This window comes from Carassius gibelio, chromosome B19, assembly GCF_023724105.1.
Source record: "Carassius gibelio isolate Cgi1373 ecotype wild population from Czech Republic chromosome B19, carGib1.2-hapl.c, whole genome shotgun sequence".
Taxonomy (NCBI): domain Eukaryota; kingdom Metazoa; phylum Chordata; class Actinopteri; order Cypriniformes; family Cyprinidae; genus Carassius; species Carassius gibelio.
In genome coordinates this window covers 15504889-15527127 of record NC_068414.1, presented here as the reverse complement: position 1 = coordinate 15527127, position 22239 = coordinate 15504889, and the positions used below count along the sequence as shown (strand labels likewise).

Genomic DNA, 22239 nt, shown 5'->3' with positions numbered 1-22239 from the left:
GGTTTCTTGTTGGCCATTGTGTTCACCAGCTCAACAAACAAATCTGTGATTGGCTACAAAACCTTTGACACTCTTCACCAGGGCAGGATTTGGGGGCCCGGGGCCCCTGGGTTTGAGGAAATGTTTTGAGACTTGTACACTACAAATGCCCTCAACTAGAACCTCATTATAGAGCAACACAAAATACACACAAATTAAAATACTTTGAGGCACATATAGTACAATTAACATGCAACATGTCTAGCCTATAGTCATAGTTTAGATGTAATATTAAATAGTCGTCATAATAAAATAAGCAAGATGTGTTCTCTCAGTTGAGATCAAAGCCCTGAAATGAAATTGACCAAAAAATATATAATATAATGTATTTGTATATATATATATATATATATATATATGTATATATATATAAAAGATATATTTAATGTTATGTCAGGTTCTTATTTAATCAATGAATTCAATCAGAATAAAAAGACATGTTGGCTATTAACATTAAAATGTCTTCTACATCATGGTAGTATGACTTTGTTTTCCTGCAATTTCTGTTATGTGTTAGGCATTTTAACTTAATTCGATTTTATTTTCTAGATCGATTTTCCAACCATATATATATATAGCAATACTATACTTTGTTTGTTTATTTATTGATTTATGTTAAAAAGATCAAATAAGTTGATTGCGACTTCAACATACAAGGGTTCATTTATTCTAATTGTATTTATTCATTTGTTTAAATGTTTGTATTTCGATTTAAACCTCGGCATGTACTTTAACGACAAAATCCAAATATTAAGTTCCCAAAATGGGATAAATTTTTCATATATTTCTTAATTTATAATTCTAATGACCCTAGTTGTTTTTACCTGTTCATGGAGTTATTACAGAGACACCAAGCATCCAGCGGCCCATCACCACATCGCGACGGTTGCTAAGGCGTCTTGTTGCTAGGGAAATGGCGAAGGGGGCGGGTCCTACTTAATGAGTCAATCCGGAAGTGGGGAATCGCTTTGCCTGCACACACACACACACACACACACACACACACACACACACACACACACACACAGAGAGAGAGAGCAGTAGCGGGAGCGGCGTCAAACGAAGCCCTCCGTCAGTGCACAACTGTTAATACCGCCGCTAAAACAAGCGTCCGGAACAGCGCGTGCTCACCTCGCCAGCCGCAAGCACCGGATGTGAAACACACACACACACACACACACACACACACGGGCAGAGAGGGACATGGGCGACAGCTGCAGGACTGGAGAGACCCGAGTATTGACAGCAGCGCCGGGTGAAGGCGACCGATGAAGATGAAGATCTCTTCGTCTCTTCATCTCGCTGTTTAACCCCATCCTGTCCGGAGATGATGAAAGGTGAGGGACACAGCGGTCGTGGTCTGCGGTGTGTGGAAGTGTTAGCCACTGTTACATCAATGGCGAGAGTGTTTGTATTTCAAACTAGAGTATGTGTGTGAACACATCCTTCTCGGTGGGACCCTGGTGTTTAGTGTAGTGCATGATATCTCTCTCTCTCTCGGTGGATTACAAGAGAGAGTCCGTCCAGGTGAAGCTCTAACATCATGTTTGGTCAGTTCCGTGTGTCCTGGACCTTCTGCTGGTGTTGTGATGACAGACCAAAGCTGTGGGACTGGTCAAACGTGTATTAGTATACCCTGAAGCCACGTCATCGTACCCATCACTAAAACCTGTAACGTTACCGTGTTCTTCAGCTCGAGCTCACGAGGATCCGGCGAGTGAGTCTGTGCGCTTCTTTAGGAATCGTTGTGGTTAGTTATCCATGATTATTCATAAACTTATCTAATGTAGCGTGCGATTGTAATGTCAAATGTTATAGTAATGAGCATAAAATATATATTGTTGTCAGTGAAAGGTCTTAGAGGCACATTTGAAACCTATTCACGGACTAGAATCAGTGTTTTTATTGCTTTATACAATGTAGAACTTTTACAAATGCATTGGAGCTAATTTAAATAATGCTGAAAGTGAAATAGAAAACTTAAAAAGTAGCCTAAAAGAAAATTAGAAATGTTGACTTGTTTTAATTTGCAGTAGCTACTAAAATTATTAAAACGAAATGAAATAAAACTAAACCCCTTTTAAAAATCTAAAATAAAACTAAAAATAGAATAAGCTGGTTAGAAATGTTTAAAGAAGGAACTTAACATTATTACTAAAACTTAAAATTAAAACTGAAAAATGTAAAAAATTAAAATTCAAAATCATATTAAAATAACAGTACACTGGGGTAATAAATTATGTAGAAAAGGTTTTTCTTCAGAAAGGCTATTTGATAAATAATTACACGTTGAATTAACCATGAGGTTTTAAAGTAAAAAGACGCACTCCAATAATCTTGTTTTATTTTCAGCGTTGAACAATCATTTTTACACTCTATATCAGTCTATAATCATAAATGAATGTGGAATCTCCTGAATCAGTTTAAGAAGTTTCTGAAATCTGTATTGTTGTGGTGGTTCCCGTTGTTTTTATTTCAGTAACCATAACTGTAGCAAAGCTATAACAACAATTCTGCTTCCCGTAGTGCATTTTTGCAGGAAAATGTCATTGTAATTCTTCATTTCAGCCTAACATTTCTAAACAAGCGTTCCTGTATTTAATGCTGAGAACTGTAAAACAACTGGACTTCCATCTTTATAAGGAAGTGACGGACTGAACCTTTCAGGGTGTCACGCGTGTTAATGCGAGCAAAGGAGGGTGTTAAAAGCACTTTGGAGCGTAAACTGGCAGTGTTGGCTCTTTGCATGGGTACAGTACTTCCCTTTCCTTTCTCCTCCCCTCTCTTTTGGCTCATCTGTTTCTGGCTGATCAGCTCTCTGTGAAGAGTTGGGGAAGAGACGTGGAAACATAGTCTGCTCTGTGTCCAGGTAATGCTTAATGATACCTCTGAACCCTTTTCCACACGATCCACTACCAAACAAGCAACTTCTGGGCGTCTTGTGTCACTTTGTGGCACTACATGATCTGTGGGCGTCTCTTGCTTTTTTGTATTTATAATGTTTTTCTCTATGTTGTCCATTCAGCATGCTCTTTATAATGTTTTACGATCTTTGCATGCACAGTCTTGCGTTTTGCTTGTTTAATAAGTCTTGTCTTGTGGACACGTTCGGTTCCAGGTGTTTTTGATGAAACCTTATGCTTGGAGCATGTGCGCGGGCACAACTGGGAACTGGTTGTGTTTTTGTGTCCTGTTTATTCCTCAGAAAAAGCACAGAGAGACGCGTTTCAAGCCCATCAAGGCCTAAATGGGTTCCTTGTGTCCTGCTGATTGTAGATTTGTGAGTGAATGCTTAGATGTCTAACAGGGTTAAGTGGAGATTAGTTGGTTTCAGGCAGAAGATTACTGAGGTTATTAATGGCTCAGCAGACACCTTTCCTGTGCAAAGCACTTTATTAGGTGGTCTTCTGATGTCTCATCTTCACACACTCTCTGGCTGTTTAACCCTTTAGCGCTGACTGTGTATGAAATGGAAATGTTTAATCAGTGACAGTATGGTCTGTACAGAATGATGAGTAGTCTTATGAGCCCGTGTTGACTTTTGTGCACAACTCTGTCACAAACAATGAATGGACTTTGTTCTTGCAAAGTTTTTTTTTTACTAGCTAAACAGTAGTTCTGACTAGTGTGAGAAAGAAAGCAGGTTTTTATAAGTGGTAGATTTCCTGTGGAAAGACTTTGCTTCAGTGCATTCAGAGGCAAACGGCTAAAACATTTTTTAACCTTGTTTCTTTAGTGTAGCTCGGAGTAGAAAGTGAAACCACATGCTACCACTGTTATAGCTGTCATTTTTGGCAGTAGCCTGTAGAAATCCGATTAATTGGATGATATCTGGCCACATTGGTTAACTGTGCTTGCTCAACCAGACTAACATAACTCTGAAATCTGTAAACGGCTCAGAATGAAAAACGGTCATTTCATCCGTCCTATCAATCACTAACAGGTTTAGTTTAACTATGCTTAGATTTAGAGACAACCAGTGTGTTTAAACTAAAAACCCTTTAACAGTTGTCCACTAGTAGAAATTACAGTTAGTAATTAAATTATTAGACTCCATGTGACCTTAGCAACTAGAATTTCCTCTCAGGGATCAATACTGTCAGTCTGTCCATCTTTCTCAACGTCAGCAGCAGCGTGGGATGTTTGCTGTTACACAACATTTGCACTAATGCAACTATATGCTGGAGTCCACCTGGATAATGTTGTTTTTCTTGTGCAAACAGTGCCTGCATAATTCTCCCTATCCTTCATGAGTGCCATGGGTTTTGTGTCTAATGAAAAAGTGCTTACTCAAAGAATACTTATGACCTCGTAAATCCACACAGGAACCACTGGGCAGTGCCACGTTTCTGTTTTAGGGATGGATGTTCAGCTCTTCCTTCGTCAGTGACAGACTTCTGTTCATTGGCAACACCACATGGTAACATAAAACCAGACTTGGCACCATAGTGCAACTGACTTCATGAGACCGAATCTTTCTGAATTTCACTCTTGGGAATTGTAGGCCTCTTTAAGAAGGAAATTCCTGTCTGGTATACAAACTATGTTGGTCTGGCCCATTTAGAAAAAATAGGCTAGCTCTTGTTAGTAGCCTGCCCCATGAAAAGCATCAGCTAATTGGGATCCAGAAGTGATATCTCAGCTGTGATTGTTGGTTCAGTTCATCCGACTGTAAAAAAAAAAAAAGATTCACCATTGACTGTCATGGTAATTACGGAGTGCTCTTTTGCAATGATGGCGGTCTGATCAAACTGTCAGTTTTAATTACTCCGGAGTGCCCTCAACCAGCCAAGAGCTGGGTTTTCAAAGCATGCTGGGAAGTTTGTACTTCCTAAAGCCCTCCTGTGGAGTGGGGTGAATGAAATACACTAATTTGTGTTTGAGATGAAGGCAGCTGTAGTACAGATGAAATATAGGCAAGGCCATTGGTGTATAAAAGATTTAAGGGCAGTCATACTGCGATAAACGTCTTTAGTCCAATATTTCCCATCCAAACTACTATGACGAGATGTGAATGTAAAGACAAGACATGCAGTGATAAATGTAGCTGGAGCCATCGCAAGAGATTGTGGGTGACTTGTGGGTAACTGGCTGCAATGGGTGATTCATCATAAGTGCAGTCAGCAGTTTTAAAGACAAACTCTCCACTCCTGTTCAAATGACAGAAATGCTTGCTTCTGTTACTTACATTGTTGTCACTTCTCTTGTTGTGTACTGTACTCCATTGGTAATGGACCTTAGACAGATTTAACAATGACACTGTAAAGCCTAACATATGAAATAATAGTAAAAAAATAAATAAAAATAAAAAATAAAATATATATATATATATATATATATATATATATATATATATATATATATATATATATATATATATATATATATATATATATGTAACATATAAAATACATAATTTTTATAATTTTTTAATTACTAATAAATATTATTTGAAAGAAAAAATGCATTTTGAGAACATTTAAATATTTTCAAAGTAGTCTGTCCTTTGAACCTTTTTTGTATAGCATTTTTGGTAGTTTTTTTTTTTCTTTTTGGTAATCTATTTATTCAAATAAAAAATTAAATGTATTTTTTTTTTCATTGCAAATACAATCTTTTAAACATTTATATTGATTTATTAATTTGAACATAATTTTTTTTTTAGATTTGCTAGTTTGTCATAATAAATCAGAAATATGTATAAACATTTATTTTATTAATAATATAAACATAATTACACAATAATAATATAATTAAAAGGAAAATATAATGGGAAGTGAAATTTTAATCATGGAAAACATGCAAATAGGTAAATATACCCTAGTATTTTTTTTCTCAATATTTTATTTTACCTGCTATTTCCCATTTGATATACACATTTTCAACACCATTTCTTTTTTACTTAAGCCATTTCTTTATTAAAATCAGTAAATATTACTTGGCAAAAAGGCATGTGCATCATGAAGTGGAAATAAAAAAAATAATAATAATAATTTTCATATTCTGTTCTCTACCTCACTCTCGTCTGTCTGTAATTAATAATTTCTGTCATTTTATCTTTATCTCTAAATTTATATCTTCCTTTTCTCCGATTTCTAGCATTTTACTCACTGCGGTCCCTTGTGTGGTGTCACTGGACCATGGTTCGCAAAAAAGGATCTCTTATTTTGTGTGGAGCGTTTCTATTTGTCGCCTGGAATGCCTTGCTCCTCCTCTTCTTATGGGGGAGGCCTCCCATTGGCCGACTTGGGGAGGGAGGCGGAGCTGAACCAGGGGCCGGAGAGGAGTGGGGAGGTGGAAAATCAAAAGTGGGCGGAGCTAACGAATTGGCCGGCGAAGTGATCAGATTGGCCGAAGAAGTAGAATCAGAACTGGATACTCAGAAGAAGCTTCTCAAACAGATTCAGAGTCACAGGGAATTATGGGAACAGCAGAAAGAACAGGGAAAGAGGGAATCTGAGGACACAAAAGATGAAAAGAACGTAGAGGAGCCTAAAAAACCTGCAATACCTGAAAGTCACAAGATTGTAGAAGAAGTTCTAATGGTTACGCCACCTCAGCTGATCATAAAAGAGCAGCAACAAGAGGACAAGAAAATGGCAGAAAATGAAGAAGGCCGTACTAAGCCAAGTCCTCAGATCATTATCCCAATTCTCGTCATTGCCTGTGACAGAGTAACTGTGAAGAGAAGTTTAGATAAACTCATACAGTACCGCCCTTCTGCTGAGCTTTACCCAATCATTGTCAGCCAGGACTGTGGTCACGCAGATACTGCAAGGATGATTGGCTCCTACGGCAGTCAGATAACCCACATCAGCCAACCGGATCTCGCAGACATTCCAGTGCGACCCGATCACAGGAAGTTCCAGGGCTACTACAAGATCGCCAGACACTACCGTTGGGCCCTCAACCAAGTGTTCAACGTCTTTGCTTACTCCACAGTGGTCATTGTGGAGGATGACCTGGAGGTAAGATAATGCAAACGTTTTCATTATGAATGGTATTCACTGTCGTCATATCCATCCTGCATTTGAGCATCATTATAAGTTAACCAGGTCCCCATAGTTAGAGTGCCATATCTCAAGGGAAGCCACATTTTTCCTCTTTTATAATTCATAGAGAGGAATTTTGATAAGAGCTTGTCTCTCGCTCAGAGGGAATATTTTCATTTGCACATTTCTGAACCTTTCCTTGAAATTCTCACAGGTGAACTGATTATAAAGTCTAATATGCACCAAAAAACCCATTAATAGGACAGCGGTAAAGCTTCAGTCTTCTTCTTGTGAGTTCTTTAAAGGAAGGGATCAAGGTCTTTGTTTAACTTGGGTATTCAGGCAAACTAGTTTATTTTGCATACTCATTACTATGTTCTGTGATGGATTCGATGGCTGTCGTTGCAGTGGTATAAAGTTATTTACATGTTTTTTTTTAAACAAACCTCTGTTGTGCTCGAGGTAATAGTTGCCTTCAAATGTCTGAGTCATTGACAAGTAACAGTGTAGATGAACGTGACATGGACAGATTGTAATTGAATGATTGTGGAGTGAAAAGTAATCATATATTCCTTACACCTTGAACATATGTGTGTGTATACGTTAGGTCTTTTTTAGAAGTGTATAGGGTATTTTCTTCCCCACATATCCTGAAATAATTTCATAAATATTAAATATCATGCCACATGACATTTTACAACCTGAACTAACATTGTCGCGTCATGAAAAAAGTCAAATTATTTGATATGATAAAAGACAAAGCATCCTTTGCTTAACTTAATTTTCCTTTTTTTAAATTATTATTCTGTGTGCTGGTTGCACCAGATTTGTGATTGCACCACATGACTTTGATTTGACATTTATATACTACTTGTGTTTTTTTTTCTTCCAAGAATGTAATCCTTTCAGGAAAAACTTGAGAAATGTCATGGCTTGTCATAAAATATCATAGCTTCGAAAGTACCACTTTAATAAATTAATGAATAAATAAAGCTTTAAAACAGGGGTTTCCAGACTCGGTCCCGGAAGGGCCACTGTCATGTAGGGCTGGACGATTTATCAAACATTATGTTCATCTAGTCAGTAAATCTGGTTCCGTGATTACCGCTAAATCGCCATCATCTGCTTATAATTGGAGCGACATTTAATAGACAGAGCCGTATATCACTGACAAGCTACGCAATATCGCGTTCATCATCCCAAATGAATCGCCTTCGATAATGAACGCGATATTGTGTAGCTTCTCAGTGATCTACAGCTCTGTCTATTAAATGCCGCTCCATTTGAAAGCAGGTGATGCCAATTTAGCGGTAATCACGGAAGCAGATTTACTGACTAGATGCGCATGATCATATCATTAGATATATATCGCCCAGCCCTACTGTCATGCAGAGTTTAAATCCAACTTGCCTCAACAAACCTGTCTGGAAATGTCTAGTATGCCTAGAAATTGAGGTTGGAGCTGAACTCTGCAGAACAGTGGGCAACCAGGAGCAGGATTGGACACCACTGCTCTAAAACCTTCTAGATCAAGGGTGCCCAGTTACTGGAGATCTACCATCCTGCAAAGTTCAGCTCCAACCCTGATTAAACGGCTAATTAATCTCTGAAGTAGCATTTAACAATTACAGACATCTGGGTTGTCTGTAAACACACCTGAGCCAGCTAATCAGGCTCTTGTGAGGTATTTTGGACACTTCCAGGCAGTTGTGCTGAGGCAAGGTGGAGTTAAATGCTGGAGGACACAGTTTGGACACCCCTGGTCTATTTAGTCTATTTAGTATAGTTGGTTGTTAGGTACTAACTAGTCAACCATCTTTACCCATCCCTAGTCTTTGCTGAGGCTAATGTTTAAGAGTAATTGTGATGATAATGTTCTTTAGTGGCAGTTTGGTGTATTGATTCTGCTAACCATTGTATTCCAGGTTTGCTCCCTCATTTTAGCACATTTAGTTGGTCAGTGGATTAACTGTAATGGTAACATTAGTTAAGCTCTACTGAGCATCACAGTTAAGCATAACAGTGATTCCCTAAGGCTCAAACACACATTTTTTTTCTGTACATCATTATAAAACAGCCAGCTGGCTTAACAAATGTTCACCTAACACCTAACATCTTTGTCCAGACATAGTTTTTTGTTAATATCTGTTTGTTTTTATGTCTTAAAACTGCCTTTGTTTCATCTTGTAGGTAGCCCCTGACTTTTTCGAGTATTTCCGTGCGCTCTACCCTATCTTGCGATCGGATCCGACTCTGTGGTGCATTTCCGCCTGGAACGACAATGGACGGGATGGGTTGGTCGACCCGGGCAAGGCTGACCTCCTTTACAGGACAGATTTCTTTCCCGGCCTCGGATGGATGCTTCTGAAGGAAGTCTGGGCAGAGCTGGAGCCCAAGTGGCCCAAGGCATTCTGGGATGACTGGATGCGGCACCCAGAGCAGAGGAAGGACCGCTCATGCATTCGTCCCGAGATCTCAAGGACTATAACGTTCGGCCGGAAAGGTGTCAGTTTGGGGCAATTTTTCGACCAGTATCTGCGCTACATAAAACTCAATACTGAATTTGTGCCTTTCACTAAAGCGGACTTGTCCTACTTGGTCAGGGAGAAGTACGATGAAACCTTTGAAAAGGAAGTGTATAGCGCCCCCTTGGTGAAGGTGGAGGAACTACAGCAAGGTGGAAGCCTGAAGGGCTCCGGGCCGTATCGAGTTCAGTACTCCAGCAGAGACAACTTTAAAGTCCTGGCCCGCAACCTGGGAGTTATGGACGACTTGAAGTCAGGGGTTCCCCGTGCCGGTTACAGGGGCGTAGTCAGCTTTATTTCCCGCGGACGAAGAATTTATCTGGCTCCCCCTGAGGGCTGGACTAAATATGACACCAGCTGGAGCTGAGGAGGATGAGCTTTAAACCACAAAAGACCAGAAAGAGAAAACTCACAAATGTTATTACAAGTACAGGAGCAGAGAAACGCCCTCTCAAACCAAAGAAAACAGAGGCAGGGTGTGAAAGGTTGAGGGAAGGTTAACACTAAGATGAAAGTATAAAATACCTGCTGTTTTGTTAGGGAGGAACGCCCAGGAATGCTGGGAACAGCACAAAAGTTGGTGCATCGTATATACGCAGCAATCACGCAACAATCTTCCCTCAGAGTTATGCTGCAAACAGCTCCTATGCAGAATCACTCATTCTGACATGGAGAAAAATGATCTGATTGTTTATTTTTCCTTATTTGAACGTACTGACCTTCAAGTTGATTTCACATCAATCCAAAAGGAATTTAAGGTTTTATATTTTATCCTACCGCAGTGTCTTTTGGATGAATCTCACAATAACAGTCAAAGGAAGAAATTATATTTGCATATATGCAAAAAAAAAAAATGACAATTTGACATTTTCATTGCAAACGCATTTATTATCTTTCTAAAGAATCTGGCCATTTTTTTTTTCATTATTCTGTGATGATTTTAATTAAAACTGAAATTACCGAATAATTAATATATATTATTACTGTAATAATATTATATATATAATTAATTATAGTTTTATTATTATTATGTGCTTAATTTTAATACATTTTTTGCTTACGATCTGACCAATCTGAGTGTTAAAAGCCCTTTTGAAACCCTTTTGCAAAGTCTTATGGGTCCCTGAGATCATTATAAATGAAGATTGTGTATAACTGTTGTCTAATTTGATCGATGCATTCGTATAAAAGCGCAGACTCGTTCATTTGACAATTATGTAGCACCTTTGAATCTATGAAGTTCAAGCTTGTTGCCAGAAATGATTCATGGCTTGTGTAACTGACATACCAAAACTCTGGAGCGCATCTCTTCTGTGCCATTCTGTTGAAGTACTGTACTTGAACCTGTTTTTGTTTTAGCTGCTCTTCCTGGACCGGGAGAGCTCTCATTGCTTTTTAAGGATGTTGTAGGTTTGTTGCAAAACCAGTGGTCATAGAAATCGCTTTATATGTTTTTACGAATGAAATGAATGGATTTCAGTAGGCCAGAGGAAACATTTTAATGAAATGTACTGTATCTAAATGTTTGGGAGAGAAATGATCTGATATTGATGCTGCTTATGCGGTATGAAGAAGTGTGAAACCACTGCCTGACATGTTTATAACTTTAATACATTGAGAATAAAACAGACTATTTTGATATTTGGCAATATATGCTGTTTTTTAATCAATTTTGGCAATCTTTAATTTGTTTCGGTCTTAAATGTTACATTTTCTCTTTTTAAGTCCTAATTCTGAGGTTTGTAAACGTGTTCTTTCTGTGTCATGTTGGTTGTTTAAGCTGAAATCCTATCTGGTTGACTTCCTTCCAGGGATCATTTGTCCAAACCCCCAACATCAGCACTTATCCAGGCGCCATTGTGACACCTTTGACGTCTCTGTCGCTCCAGATTTCCTTTCTCACTCCTCTTGTGCCCTGTTGACTTCCTCTCTCATGGCTCTCTGTGGTTGACTGAAATACTTTCTTTTCCTGTTCTTGTACAACCAAAAGCAACTTTTGAAATGCCAAAGGATGCGTGTCACTGATTAGATGAATAGGACATTCATTTTGTGTTTCTTTAGCCATTAATCAGATTCATTTTTCTGGGAATTGGGCAGCGGTGAATCATACTGGAACATCTCATTGTAGTATGATTGATTTAATTGGTTGATCATATTGCCACATCAGATCAGGGAAATTAGTAGTATCTGAAATTAAGAGGTTGAGACTGTATCTACCATGCTTTCATGACTTGTTAAAAAGAGCTAATTTGATAGACCTCTTTCATATAAATGCTATCTTTTGGCTCTGAAAGGTAGTTGTAAAGGCTTGTTCACACCGAGAACGATAACTATAAAGATGGAGTTCTACATTTTTTTGTCCACACCACAGCTATAATGATAAAGGCACAGAGAAGCGTTATCGTTGGAATCACGTTCAGAATTTTTTATTTATTTTTTCTCCAGCTAATGACTGACACCCAATCAGAATCAATCTTGCTATAATGAGCTCGAGAATTTAAAGTGGCAGATGAGTGTGCAGTGCTTAGAATAAACAGATGCTATCGACAGCTGGAGTGGATGCTAATATAGTTTTCTTTATAGTTGTTTTTATAAGTTAACGTTCTTTGTGTGAATGGGCCTTAAGCCTGCTCAAAATTTAATGTAGAGATGCATAACAACCAAACTACATTATTCCTGCTCTGAGACATATCACCCTGCCCTTAGTATCAATACACAGTTGAAATAGTGGTGTAAATGCATTCATGCCATCTCAGAGCAGCATTAAAGAGTCTGTGGAAATGCCACTTCAGAAGCACTTCTGTGACACCTTTGCAGTGTAAATGACTTCTGAAGGTCTGAATGCATTAATTCATAGGGGTCCTTAATGTTCTGTGTTCCTCTCTGTCTAGTGCACAGTTGGTGAAATCTAGCGAACCATTCTTTTCACATGTTTATCATCAGTGGAGTCCGCAAAACTGGGGACAAGGGAAGTTAACTTTAGGAACCAGCCAAAAGTCTTGTGAACCACTCGGAAATCTTACAAACTAAGTGTGTGTAAATTAAACAGACATACTTTATTTGGTTTAACAAAACTTAAGTGGTTTAAACAAAGTGGCCATTGTTCTGGCAGCTGAACATACACTGAACTCATTTTGTTGATAGCTACTTCACTGGTAACAAGCATTTTGCATTTACTGCTAATATATTAAACAACTTTCAAACCATTTAATATCAATGCAATCAACTATATGGTCCATTTTAATCCAATGATGAAAACGCCTCCTCTCACAATAGAAAACTAAAATTATGCCTCTGCATTATATTACTATATTGTGAGGAAAAATATTAACATTGAAAATAATGCTTTTTTTTTTTCTTTTTTTTGTCAACAAGCAAAATCAAACTGAACTACTGAGGAGGTATTAGGAGATCCACTACATTATATGATAACACTGATATATGAACTTATTTTTCACCAGCACCATAACAGTCTGTGTGACAGACAAACTCTGTTGCTACAATGCCATGCATCCTCCGAAGAAACTGCTACCTTTTGTGGTGTGTCGTCTTTATCGTGTTTGTTCTACTTGGAGAAAGATACAAAAAGAGAAAATTACATAAGTGCATAAATTCATATAACATAAGAACTGTTTTGACGTGTTTCCTCTAAACATTGTCTAAATATGGACAATTTCGAAATTTTCTATTAACAAAAATCCCATTAACTTTCTTTTTTTTTTTTTATGGAAAAAAGCAACGTAGACATTCTTCAAAATATTGTGTGTTCCTCAGGAAAAAAAAATGCAGTTGAACAGGATTCTGAAATAACAATGAATACATGCGCAAATTTTAAATCCCTTTAAAACCTCTTTTATTGGAAAATTGTCTGTAAAGACTGAATATTACCATGCACTCACTGTAAAAAGAGATGTCAATCTCCTCTGGAGGTTCACTGATGTTTACCTCAAACCTGTCCTGAACATCGTTCAAAGTGCAGGCGTCAGTCTCATCTGACAAAGGTGATGGCCAGACCTTTCGTTCCAAACCTGCCGGCCCTCGCAACCTGAATGAGTGAGAAAAGTTAAAGCTGTTCAGATGGATCATTTTACTCTCTGGAACTTGGCTTTTTTTTACATTAATTATTAACTTCATATAAACTAAACCAACCCTGTGCAGGTATGTGTCTGAATCTTCAGGCATGTGGTAGTTGAAGGCGATGATGAAGGTCACCACCTGCAAAAATAAACAGCTGTACCAGCCAGATGTCTTTATTAAAATGACACATCAAATGCAATGACCACATCAAACCAAGTGCAAAAATTCTCCCATTGAGTTAGCTCTTTTTTTTTTTTTTTATATATATATATATAGCTTAGGTCAATCTTTTGGATTGCTTGGCAAAATCTCCAGAAACCAACAATCCAAATAAAAAATCCATTGGACCCTAAACCATTTATGTACTGCACACAATATTTAAGGTTAGGGTTGTAAAATTGCATAATCAAGTTGCATCAAAACTTGAATATGGTTTTGAACTGAGCTGTATTTCATCATCTCACAATTTTACTTCCATCCGTTCCATTCGGTTGCAGTTTGCATTTAATTGGATAAACAAAATCTGTATTCAAATGGGTCGCGTTGTATTTTGCATTAAAGCATGTGAATGACCAGAGTGCATTCAGTCGCTTTCAGATATGCAAACGTTTCTTAGAAAGCGGCAAAAATCAGTGTCTCTTCCTTGAGTCACTCCCCATTTGCATCGACTTTGGGGACTTTCTGTGTGTCCCCTGCTGGACTCTCCAGATACTGTACCTGATTGAACTCCAACACGTCCAGGAGGTCAAAGAGCTTCCTGTTCTTCTCGTTGTCCTTCAGCTTGACGTAGTACTGCTGGAGGCCGTGAAGCGTCAGCTTGGTCTCGTCGTCCACAAACATTTCCATGGGCTAGGACAACCAGTGGAAGCAGGGGGAAGGTGAGGAGGGGAGGGAGAGGAGCATGCAGGTTCACATTGTGAAGACACAGGAACGTTGACAAGACAAGGGTGGTGCGGATAATAATGTTACAAGGGTGTGAAAGAGGAAGTGGTGTTTATGGCATGGGTGGAAACAGCAAGACAGACAAAGAACAAAGAAAAATAATGGACAATAGAGGTATAAAGAGTTTAGAGAAGGACAGTGGTGGGGGAGGAGATGACAATGAGAAGGAGAACATGGTGTTAGGAAGGAGAGAGTTATGAAACAGCAGGAGAAAGGGAAGGAAGAGAAGGGATGGGGGTTAGATTCACCCTCCCCTCCCGTCCCAAGCCAATGAGGACACAACACACACACACACACACACACACACTTACTGTCTCAACACGTTGATAAATGCTTCCCTGCTGACCTAGGCTACTTTTAGCTACCAATATCAAGCCTAAAATCTTATCTGTGTTATTTTTAAATAAACAGTTCTACTATAGAGGAAACACAGAGTAAAACTACTTCTGTTACATCAAGCAATGTGCAGTTTGACAGAAATGAGTTTTAAGTAGAATCAAGTCAACATGAAATCGAAAGCCTCTTTGACCCTATTTGCTTTCTAAATACACACTCCTGTTCATAACACGACTGATTCATCAGAGCACATTATTCCACAGAACAATGTAGCCTTTCATTAAAATGTAATAACTTGATCTGCCTTAACATCTCTTTTTTGGATGATTTCATCAAGGCTACAGCAACAAACCCATTGCAATTTGTAGCTATTTTACTTTTTGGCAAATTGGAGAAATGACAGACATCTCTCTGGCCAGACTTTTCCAATCATTTAGTCCTTTTAATTCATATACAATCGACTGCAGACTTGCATTAAGATCTGCCTCCATCCAATCAACAACCGATGGATTGAACAAAGCCCATCTTCGAACAACAGCCAAACAGCCATAGAGTCAGTAAGTACCAAGCCAGTTATAGTCAGATTAATGTGAGTACATGTTAAATGAAAGCAAAGTGCAAGTGCATTATCTAGATCTGGTACAACTTCAGTCGGTCTTAAGCTTTTGAATGGTGTAAAAAGTCCAATACATTTTTTAGCTTGACTTTTAGGCTACTGATGTATGCAATCCAGCCTTTCTATAAATCTTGCTAGCAGTTAACTCCATTATTTAAAAGCATAACAATCGGGTAATTTCAACATTCAGCCACCAAACCAGTCAAAAGCATGTGGCAGCTGATTGCAACATGCATTAAAAGTATGGTCCACTCCACCATCCACCATTCAATCAAGTCCCACCCCACATTTGGAAATGGTCTCTTTCTACGCAAGTAATACAAGTTATGAATGCTGACTTTTCATGTTGACTTTAAACACTCATAAACCACCTCACACCATACTGCAACACTGTTGAACATTTAGCAGTAGGAGGTTCAGAAGGCCAAATTCATGTGCCTGATTGTTGAATTAAACATACAGAGAACGTCCTCAATCTGACCTGATCTGGTAGACTTATGTTTTAGGATCTGGGCTACTAAAACAAGCCCGTGGAAAAGGACTGAGATCAAAATCTAACTATTAGTCCCATGACAGAAGCGCTAAACTCCACCTCCAGCCGTGTCTGACACAGTAGCACTGCTAAATGCACTTTTGCACTTACCTTCGAGACGTTTAGACAAACCTCTTTACTGTCTGTCAATGAATCCTCTATTTGCTGCTGAGCTGGTCTAAAGCTCATTTTCCTATATTGTCTTCAACCTTATGTTTAATGGTATTTATGTATTGTAACTCTCACTAAATAAGCACAAGAGAGTGGATGTTAGAATCTGTGTGTTAAAAATACCCATTTTAAAGTATATTATGGTGCAAGGAGATTTGCTCATGAATATTAAGTGAAGCCACGCCCCTCACAATCATTCTGAATATTTCAAAGGGGCTCAAAGTTGTATTGTACTATTTACGTTTTTTTTTTTTTTGAGTCTGGCCACCCAATGGTTCTTCAAGAGCGCCTCTATCTACACCCGCGCATGTCTCCTCTCTCTCATCTGAGTTTCTTCATCAGCTCATCCCTCTCGCTCCAGTCTTCTGCAGCTTAATCCTCCCTTTCGCTCTCTTCTCTTGTCCCTTACACCCGCGCATTCTTTCCCCACCGCTTCGGGCCAGTTTTATCGCCTTGAATTTAACTTAGCGACAGACAGTTAGTCTTTTTTCTTGGGGGCAGAGACTGTCAGCTGGATTGATGAAGAGCTGTTCCCTCATCGGCTGGTCCACCTGAACTGATTTAAGCCACCAAAGACTGAATCTTTTATTTCATTGTATTCCTGCTGTCTTCTTTGTTAAGGAGAAATTAACTGCAGCCCTGTAGTGCCAGTTTCTTGTGAATCTAATGTAGTTTTTAGCAGCTTGCTTTGTCGGGCCGCCACTTTATCGGTTTTAGTTTTGTGCCTCTTGAGAGTCTCTGGCAGGTGACAACAGAATTCACGAAGCTCCGACAAGTGCTTCTCCTCTTAATTAAAGGTTATTTGAGGACAGATCACTAGGCTGGAATTACAGTCGAACATGAACTTAAGCAATTTATCATAATAAATAGAAACTGAGAGTGAAATAATATTCAAACGGGAAGGATTTTGGGTCTCTAAATGCCTAAATGGTTCATGCTTTGAATTTTACGGCTCTGAAGTGAATTTAAAGATACACTAGATCCTTCCCTTAAAGAAATCCTCGTATCCTGTTTAAAATACATTGGATGGACTCTTCATGACTTTATCCAAGGTTGTTAAAGGACCTATTTATATTTAGAGTGGACTGACCCTGATGGATGGTGCAAATCTGTTTGCCAAATGCAGACGCAGCATTGCCAGCTGAGGTGGGGATTCAGCACTTAACATCTTTTTCACTGTGCCTCTATTAGTTAACAGTCTGTGATTATCAAACGGGCAGCAGGAGGGGCATTTAGTGTTACGATGTCTCAGGGAGGCCGTAAATGGGTATGAGGTGGTCTTGTGAAAGGAAGGAGCTGCTGACATAGAAGTAAGAGAGGCGTAATTACATCTTGCATGAACTTTCTGCAGACGGGACGGATCTCTTTACTCAGGGTGGCACTGAACATCATGACCTGCTTCTCGTGAGGGGTCATACGAAAGATCTCCTGGACATCACGCCACATGTCTGCAGGGAAAAATTTATATTAATCATAGCTTTGTTTGGAACAGCATGCTACTCAAACTGTTTCTGAAGTACATAGTGTAAGTAGTATAGTGTGCGATGTGCAATGTTTAGATAATTATTATTAAAGACTGAATTAAAATGCATTGTGTTATTTTTTTTCGTTTTGCTATCTGACAACAATGGGACAGCAGAATAATGCCTATAGTTTCCCCTACAGCTTTTAAAGAAAAATGCATGTGTGTACTGCACAGAATTCAGTGTAATTTCGTTGGGAACACAGTCATAGTCTCGTAAAGAGTCTGCTCACGAAGCTGCTCCAGCATCTTGTCACATTCGTCCAGGATGAAGTGCTTGATGTGGCGCAGGTTGAAACGCTAAATGCATCCAGGAGTTTCCACCACCACATGAGGGCTCTCTTTCTTCAGAACCTCATCATCCTTCTTTATAGATAAACCACCAAAGAACACTGCCACCTGGGGAGCGAGACGGCACACGCAAATGAAGGTGAGAAAAGATTGTGCACAGCAATATTAAAAAGTAACAGTTTTTTAGATTAGCAGATCATGACTTGCTTTTAATTTAAACTCCTGGGTTTTTGTGACACGGCAAACGAGAAGTGAAACTGCAAGTGTAGGTTTTATTTATACATTTAATTTATCAGTATGGATCACCCATCAGATGATGTAAATAATCTATTGTATTATATTCATGTTTTTTTAAGAATGCATATTAAAATTTATTACATTTAATTTTACAGACCCTAGTGGAAGAACACGTTATTTACATCACAAAATGACAAATATCAATATAATGTCTACAAAATAAATCATTTTTGGTGCTATATGCAAAAAATTAAAAGTCTCTCAAGGCTGCATTTTTACAGTAAAACAGTAATAATGTCAAACAATATTACAATTCAAAAATAACTTTTGATTGAAATTAAATAAAAATGTATTTATTCCGAATGCAAAGCTGAATTTTCAGCTTCATTGCTCCAGTCTTTAGTGTCACGTGATCCTTCAGGAATCATCTAATATGTTGATGAGCTGCTCAAGAAACATTTCAAATTATTATCAATGTTGAAAACTGCTTGAAATCCTTTCAGGACACTGTAATGACTATATTTTTCAAAAGAACATTTCTTTGAACTGATCTGTTATTATTACTGTCAGTTGTGATCAATTTAATGCACCCCTGCTGAATAAAAGTATTAATTCTTTAAAAAGAAATCTTACTGACCTCAACATTTTCAAAGAGTAGTGTAATTATTTGGTGTATTCCAAAGGTAGACTAAAGAAATTCCTCTGTGATATGAATGAAATTCATTGTAATTCATTTACAATTCAGTAAACTGCTCTTCCAGTTGAAATTCCAACACAAGAATGGAAACAGAGGCCACTTTTACATCTATCACAGCCTCTTCTACAGGACAGATCACAAGAGATATTTAAAGTAAGTAGCTGAAACATGTGAACTAAAGCTTTCCTAGAATTTGAAAGTTCGGCCTTCTTACTTTAACGCTGGGCTTGTTTTTGGAGAAGCGCTCATACTCTTTGCTGATCTGCAAGGCCAGCTCTCGGGTGTGACATCACCAACACTGACACCTGGGTGAAAGCAATCACTGGTCAACCCCAAAACTTGTGGGATGGCACATAAGGCACACTCAGAGAAATCACTTTATTTATGTAGTTTTTTGTTGTCAAAGCCTTTAAAAAGATTGCCTGCCCTGTCACTGGCTCCAGCTGCTGAAGGGTAGCCAACACAAAGACAGCCGTCTTCTATAATAATACATCCATCCCCAGGATCGCCTGAGGAATGCTTTCATCCTGAACTGAAAGAGGAAAACACACATACACATAAATATATTTAAATATAATATGTCAAACTGATATTCTGAAAGCAATAACCTAATGTTGAATTGCTCACCCTGCGACAGATGTCCAAATCCACAGTCCACTATAGCTCTCAGCAGTTCTGGTCTGAGAAGGAAATCCTTGAATCCTGAGGAGTGGATGGACACATATTTGACCCCTTCTTTCCTGATGGATATTATCCCACTGTTGTGTCCGAGGCCTGTGTCCCTGACACCACCTCATCCTCCTCATAGTCCAACAGCTCATTCTCAACGTCGTTCTCATTCAACCTGTGGAGAGATTGGGAAAAGACAACAAAGAAATACATGAGTAATCAAAACTAAATGAATAATAGTTACTGACAGTCCCTCTTCCTGTTAATCATTATGTAATGTAATCATCGATATCTCATATCTACTATCATCTGCTATATTTTGCAAGCACTTTTCTAGGAATTGCTAATACACCAGATATAGTAAATGTCTCTCAGAATGGCAAAACAGTTACACTATTTGAGGTGTCGTACATTTGACTTGTTTATGGAGGACTCTTACTGCTCTAAGACTTTAAAATATCAGTCGTTGATATCTACCATTGGGAACCTTGGGTACAGATGCCAGTTTATAGTGCTGGTGTTTGGTAGTCTAGGTCATGTACACAGGCTGGTGATCCATGGACTTTGCATTGGGGGGCTATCTAAAATAAGGGCTAAACAGTTTGCAAAGTACTGTTCAATCTCAGCAATTATAGGAAGCATGTTTATTTGGAAAAGGCAATGTTTCCTGTTTTGTTTGTTAGGACAATATTTGGCCAAGAAACAAATATTTGATTATCTGGAATATGAGAGTGCAAACAAAATCTAAATATTGAGAAAACTGCCTTTAAATTAATCCAAATAAATCCCTTAGCAATGCATATTAATAGTAAAATTACTATATATATATATATATATCTTCATGGAACATGATCTTTACTTAATATCCTAAAGATATTTGGCATAAAACAAAAATATAATTTTTTAACCCATTTAATGTATTTCTGTTACTACAAATATCCCCCAGCGACTTAAGACTGGTTTTGTGTGTGTGTGTGTGTGTGTGTATAAACACACACACACATTTATTTTATTATATTTGATAACATGATTAACATTAACACGAACCACATACATTTTGTAATCAAATATTTAAAAAAATTATACACTATACATTTTATTTGATTACTATTATTAATAAGTAACAATATATCATAAGTTACATTGAATTAAACCTACGTGTTGTTTTTCTCTACTTGTTAACAGACAACACATACTTATACAGTAACTTATCAACAATTCTTATGACAAGCTATTTAAAATAAAAACAATTTCTCTTGCACTATAATTGCAAAAAATTAACATTCATTTGAAGCTGTTTCTTTGTGTTAATTAATACGCGACTAATTAAGAGGGCAGGTCAAACTAGCAAACTATACTAAACATATTAACTTAACAGTAACTTATCGCAGTTACCTCAAAATACTGTAGAAGCTGTTGAATTTCACTGCACCTGCGAGAGAGGCTGGCGATGGCGTCATCAATCCGCGACGAGGACACAACACGTGGAACTGTCTTCAGAAGAAAGTTCTCAGATTACAGACCAGAAATATTGTGCTTGTTATTGAAAGCAGGGTAGAAATTGCATGTTCGAGGCCGTTGTGTTTAAGCTTTAATAAGTGAGTGCGTTAAGACGCATCTTGTTTTGAACGCAGTGTAAATCTCTGTATTATTTTACCAGAAATGTCATGTTTTAGTGGTGATCTCAACTTCTGCCCAGAATGTGGGAATATTCTTCCAGTGCCTGGCAGGGAAAATACTATCACCTGTCCACGGTGTTCCTTCAAAATCCCTGTTCGAGGTGAGAGACATAAGTTATTGGATATTTAGTGCTAGACCCAGCACCCAGCAGCAGAGGTTTATGATAAATCAGTGAGTTTGTATTATAATCTAGCTGTAGGACTCTCTCTCAGACTTCACAGCTCAAGTGATTCAGTCCTCGGTGGTGTTTAATCCTCTGGATCAGAGCTCCAGCACTATTGACAGCGGAGAAGATGCTGAATTAAAGGGCCCAGTGGTGAGCTATTTCAAAATATATTTGTGTTGGATTCTTAAATATTATTGGTTCTGTTTGGAATAACACTCAATAGACATTAAACCTGTGCCTCTTTTAGATTGACAGGAGATGTTCCCGCTGTAATAAAGAAGGAATGGTTTATCATACAAGACAGATGAGATCTGCAGATGAAGGACAGACGGTTTTCTTCACATGCATACACTGCAGGTCATTTACATGTTACGCTCTTATTGACAACTTATCCTTGTTCCAGTAGGTTGTTGTAAATGTTGTTTAGACATTGTGTTAAGTGATATTAGATCTATTTGTGCACTGATGCCAGAATTTTTCATTTAATTTCTCTGTTACAGGTTCCAAGAAAAGGAGGATTCATGAGAAAATTGCTGTTGGCATTTACATTTCTTTTTTTATTTCTTTTTTTAGTATAATTTAAATGGTATGAAATAATAAAAATGCTTTGTACATGTTTTCAAATAAAAACAAATAAATAATAATGTGTGTGGGAGTCATTTTTTTGCAGGGCTATAGTTTAGTTTAAGTATACACAATAAAACATGTCTTTAAAAACACCATGTATTTTAAATAAGAAGTTTACGA

At 38.0% G+C, this 22239-nt stretch overlaps 3 protein-coding genes across 6 annotated transcripts; 2 read left to right on the top strand and 1 right to left on the bottom strand.

Moving 5' to 3' along the window:
* The first annotated feature begins 1034 nt into the window (after positions 1 to 1034).
* Positions 1035 to 11195, top strand: LOC127979004 (alpha-1,3-mannosyl-glycoprotein 2-beta-N-acetylglucosaminyltransferase-like). Of its 4 annotated transcripts, none has more exons than XM_052584082.1 (4): positions 1035 to 1376; positions 1552 to 1756; positions 6139 to 7007; positions 9222 to 11195. In XM_052584082.1, exons 3-4 carry the CDS (start codon positions 6180 to 6182, stop codon positions 9921 to 9923), a joined length of 1530 nt encoding a protein of 509 aa, XP_052440042.1. In that variant the 5' UTR covers positions 1035 to 1376; positions 1552 to 1756; positions 6139 to 6179; the 3' UTR covers positions 9924 to 11195. The 4 variants fall into 4 exon arrangements, with proteins under 4 accessions (XP_052440042.1, XP_052440041.1, XP_052440039.1 ...); XM_052584081.1 differs by having other exon boundaries at positions 1552 to 1789; XM_052584079.1 differs by lacking the exon at positions 1552 to 1756.
* Positions 11196 to 12593: 1398 nt separating this feature from the next.
* Positions 12594 to 20940, bottom strand: ddx39b (DEAD (Asp-Glu-Ala-Asp) box polypeptide 39B). Its single transcript, XM_052584109.1, is given in 9 exon segments — positions 12594 to 13601; positions 13706 to 13771; positions 14351 to 17678; positions 17986 to 18151; positions 19192 to 19267; positions 19269 to 19282; positions 19400 to 19509; positions 19605 to 19764; positions 19767 to 20940. Coding segments are annotated over 7 exon segments (819 nt in total). The 5' UTR covers positions 19860 to 20940; the 3' UTR covers positions 12594 to 13601; positions 13706 to 13771; positions 14351 to 17478.
* Positions 20941 to 21127: 187 nt separating this feature from the next.
* Positions 21128 to 22136, top strand: polr1h (RNA polymerase I subunit H). The gene is made up of 4 exons (XM_052584108.1): positions 21128 to 21426; positions 21539 to 21642; positions 21740 to 21849; positions 21993 to 22136. Exons 1-4 carry the CDS (start codon positions 21309 to 21311, stop codon positions 22015 to 22017), a joined length of 357 nt encoding a protein of 118 aa, XP_052440068.1. The 5' UTR covers positions 21128 to 21308; the 3' UTR covers positions 22018 to 22136.
* The last annotated feature ends 103 nt before the right edge of the window (positions 22137 to 22239 follow it).